General features: G+C 41.1%; 1 protein-coding gene across 1 annotated transcript; it reads left to right on the plus strand.

The window, feature by feature from the left end:
- Positions 1-646: 646 nt before the first annotated feature.
- Positions 647-1,711, plus strand: LOC148931232 (uncharacterized). Its single transcript, XM_089066763.1, has 2 exons — positions 647-1,030; positions 1,190-1,711. The coding sequence occupies exons 1-2, from the start codon at positions 647-649 to the stop codon at positions 1,709-1,711; spliced, it is 906 nt and encodes a 301-aa protein (XP_088922889.1).
- The last annotated feature ends 2,024 nt before the right edge of the window (positions 1,712-3,735 follow it).

Below are 3,735 nucleotides of genomic sequence, written 5' to 3' on the forward strand. Positions count from 1 at the left end.
TATTAGTGCCGGAGGGGAAGATTTCCCTCCTCTTGAGGAACTGAACAGGCAGAGCGCGAAGCCTAAGGAACCGTAAGACCAGAACTGTCCGTCAAGCTCAACAGACCGCATAGTGGAACAAGCAATGGCTGGAGGCACTCCCTACATAAATGCAGCTAAACGAGGGACTGAATGAGGCAGGAGTCATGGCCCAAAACACGGAGCAAACAATGCATCTAGTAGCCGACCACCACCTGACAACACTTCAAATGATACAACCAAACACAAGGTGGATGTGGTTTAGGAGAGCTACCCGACCAAACAAGCTGACGGTGGAAAATTGATGGCCGCAAACCAAGGAAGAAGAGTACTTCTAGAACTCAGTCGAAATCAACATCACGACCGCCTCCGGAAAGTAGGGAGGACGGGTTACAAGATAACACCGATAAGGCGTCATGATTATCGCCACTTGGAATTTAAGGGGTTTGCAGCAGCCCTCTAAACATGCTGTAATTGCCGACTTCATTAGGAAAATGAAGTCGACGTGATGTGGGTACTCTAGACCAAAATGGACCTAAATAATTTCAAGTTTTTCATACGTAACTACGTCCCCGATTGGAAGTCCACAAATAATTTCCATACCATTGAAAATGGGCGAATGCTCCTAATGTGGAACCCGGTCAAGGCCGAGGTGGAAATCATCAACGTGGAAGCACAGACCATCAATGTGAAAATCAGGTGCTTGCTTTCCAATAAGCTTTTCAACTTTTCTTTAGTATATGGACTATACTCCCCAACTCAACGCCTACCAATGTGGGACTCGTTGATTGAGTTCATTTCAGATGATCATCCAGCGCTCATGAGTAGGGATCTCAATTGCGTAATGACACCAGAGAAAATGAGAGGGGACAGAGTGGCCACAAAATACGAGATGAAAGACCCTATTGACACTTGCCCATTGTTGGGTCTGGAATACGTACCCTATACTGGGTGCTATTTCACATGGACAAATGGTACAACATTCAGCAAAATTGATCGGGTTTTTGCTAACGTAGCATGACACGATTGGCATCCACAATTTTTAGTCCCGTTGGAGCACACTTAGACCATTCCCCGGCAATCACTTCTCTTTTTGGAGATAGAATATCATTCCCAAAACCCTTCAAGTTCTTTAATCTATGGACTAACCATGCAGGGTATGGCCCCTTAGTGGTTTCCAAAATGGCCGACAATATTTAGTGGCACGGCCCAATATATCTTGGCCGAGAGAGGGAAGGCCTTCAAGCAACACCTTAAGAACTTCAATTTCAAAGAGACAAGCCTTATCTCAATTCGAGCAAAGAATGCTACCGACAAGCTCGAGAGGCTGCAAATCCAACTTGACGCAGACACATCCAATAGGGGATTGCAGGCAAGGATCAAACTTCTAAAAGCAAAGGCAGATACTTGGGGACTGTGGGAGAGGCAATTCTTTAGCCAAAAAGCAAAGCTGAAACACTTGCTTCTAAGTGATCGCAACATCTCCTTCTTCCACTCACTCGTCAACAGGAATAATGCCCGCAATTACATCGTCTTTTTGTGTGGAGACAATGGCCTGGTCATAAGGGACCCGAGAGAGATCATTGATACATTCGTGAATTACTACTCAGGCTTGTTCGGCGTCAATAACGAGGTTGAACCTATCAGCACTGAGATCCTCCAAAGCGGCTACACTCTTAGTATGGAAGATTAATGGGACCTCATTAAGATAGTTACTGATGAAGAAATCAAAGAGTCAGTCTTCAATATCGATGACAAGGCTCCAGGCCCCAATGGATACACTGCAGCTTTTTATAAGAAATCTTGGGACATCTTCGGGAAAGATGTTACCGAAGCCGTTAAGGAATTTTTCAGGAGCCGCCGATTGTTAAGAAGGTTCAACACTACTTGGTATCTCTTATCCCAAAGACATCATTAAACCCGAAAGTTGGAGACTACCGACCAATTGCTTGTTGCAATGTGATATACAAGGTAATCACCAAAATTATCTCGAAACGGATGGCTGCCATACTCATACTGCCCAAACTAGTCAACCAGGCGCAATCGGCTTTCATTCCTGGTGGCAGTATTATGGACAACATCTACCTGGCCCAAGAGATATTACGAGACTACATGGTATTGAGGTCGACACCCCGATGTGCAATCAAAATTGATCTCAGGAAGGCATACGACACAATCAGCTTGGACTTTTTGAGAGCCGTCATGTGTGGACTAAAGTTTCACCCGATGTTCGTCGAATGGGTGATGGAGTGCATCTCAACATCGTCTTTCTCTATCGCGATTAATAGTAGTCATAGCTTTAAGGTGCTCTCAAAATAAAGAGAGAGATATCGGATTTTCCACATTACCAAGAAGTCATACCATTAGAAACTTTTGCACTAATAAAATCAACTTCAGTACCTAAGATTGTAAGAACCATGTCGTAGTGGGAGCGTTCCAATGGAACACAACAAGTTCATGGGTCTAAGAGTGTCGTAAGACTCAGTCTTAGATTAACTTGAACATAATCCCTTTAACTACAATGTAGTATTGGTTAATTTGGATAATCATCTTTGAAAAGGTGATAGATTCCATATAACAATCTAAGATAGACATCATGTTTTACAAGACTTGCAATACTACCTACAGGTTGTGTCAGTCAGTGGGAGCAAGCATCTTTGCAAGTGTAAATGTTGATCTCAAATGGCTAAACAATGACAATGGGTTATGCCCAAAGAGAATTATCTTCTCGCTATCGTTGTGCCAGGATTTATTCGATCATATTGTCTATTAGAACTTACATAAATTAGAATGTATGTATTATGATTGTCAAGACAGCCTTCTATGAATAGAAGTCTTGAGGAAATCATCTACTAGAACATTCCAATGGATATGTAATTAAGGGCAAGAAACGCATGATTGGAAGCTAATATAGACCTTCGTGGTCTTAGGGAAGCATCTAACTCAGAGTATATGTGTTTTATCAAAATTGTCAAATATTTGGAATTTGACTTTTGCCCATAGCAGTGCTGTAAGCACAAGGAAGTTGAAAGTGCATTAAATATGGTATTATTAGTACTCTACGATGATGAAATCTACAAAAGTTGCAAACAACTAAGATTAGCATCTGGCGTAGGAAACTGGTTGTCTACCCAGTTTAAGATAAAGGATTTCAGAGAAACTAATTGCATTCTGAGCATCTAAGTCCGTTTACGATTGCTAGAAAGAATATTGAGATTCTCTTAGGAATCCTATATCTACACATTGCTTGGAACATTTTAGCATTAGAAATTCCATGAAAATGTTTATACCTTTCAAGATGGAATTGTCTTGTCTCTAGTCAAGTGTCGTTTGACGCTTAGTGAGATCAAGAATTATGAGACTAGTTTCAGAGATAGTTGTCTCATGTATGCTATAATGTGTACTAAGTTTAATATTAGTTGTGCTTATGCATGAAAAGCGTATATCATATTAACCATGGCAAAGGACTTTGATTGAGGTAAAGAGTATACCATAGTGCTTGAGAAAGACTAATTGCTATATTCTAGTTTACCAGTCATTCATGTAGTGTCCTTAGGGTTACACTGACTTAGTTTTATGACTAATCAGTGATCGAGTAAGTCATCCTCTGAATATGTGTTTACCTTAGGAGTATCTTCCTAATAGTTTTAATCGTAAGTTTGAGTATGCCTATGAGTATTATATTTGGAGTATGACTCTAGTGAATGCTAACTCAAG

The sequence above is a fragment of the Salvia hispanica genome, chromosome 3 (assembly GCF_029641045.1).
Source record: "Salvia hispanica isolate PSC_SH4W2 chromosome 3, Shi_PSC_v1, whole genome shotgun sequence".
In the NCBI taxonomy this organism is placed as follows: Eukaryota; Viridiplantae; Streptophyta; class Magnoliopsida; order Lamiales; family Lamiaceae; genus Salvia; species Salvia hispanica.

Excerpts from the sequence above, each read along its gene's own strand:
- LOC148931232 (XM_089066763.1), top strand. The coding sequence starts at position 647 with ATGTGGAACCCGGTCAAGGCCGAGGTGGAAATCATCAACGTGGAAGCA. Across the intron at positions 1,031-1,189 it reads TTGATCGGGTTTTTGCTAAC|TGGTTTCCAAAATGGCCGAC; the intron begins GTAGCATGACAC and ends ATGGCCCCTTAG.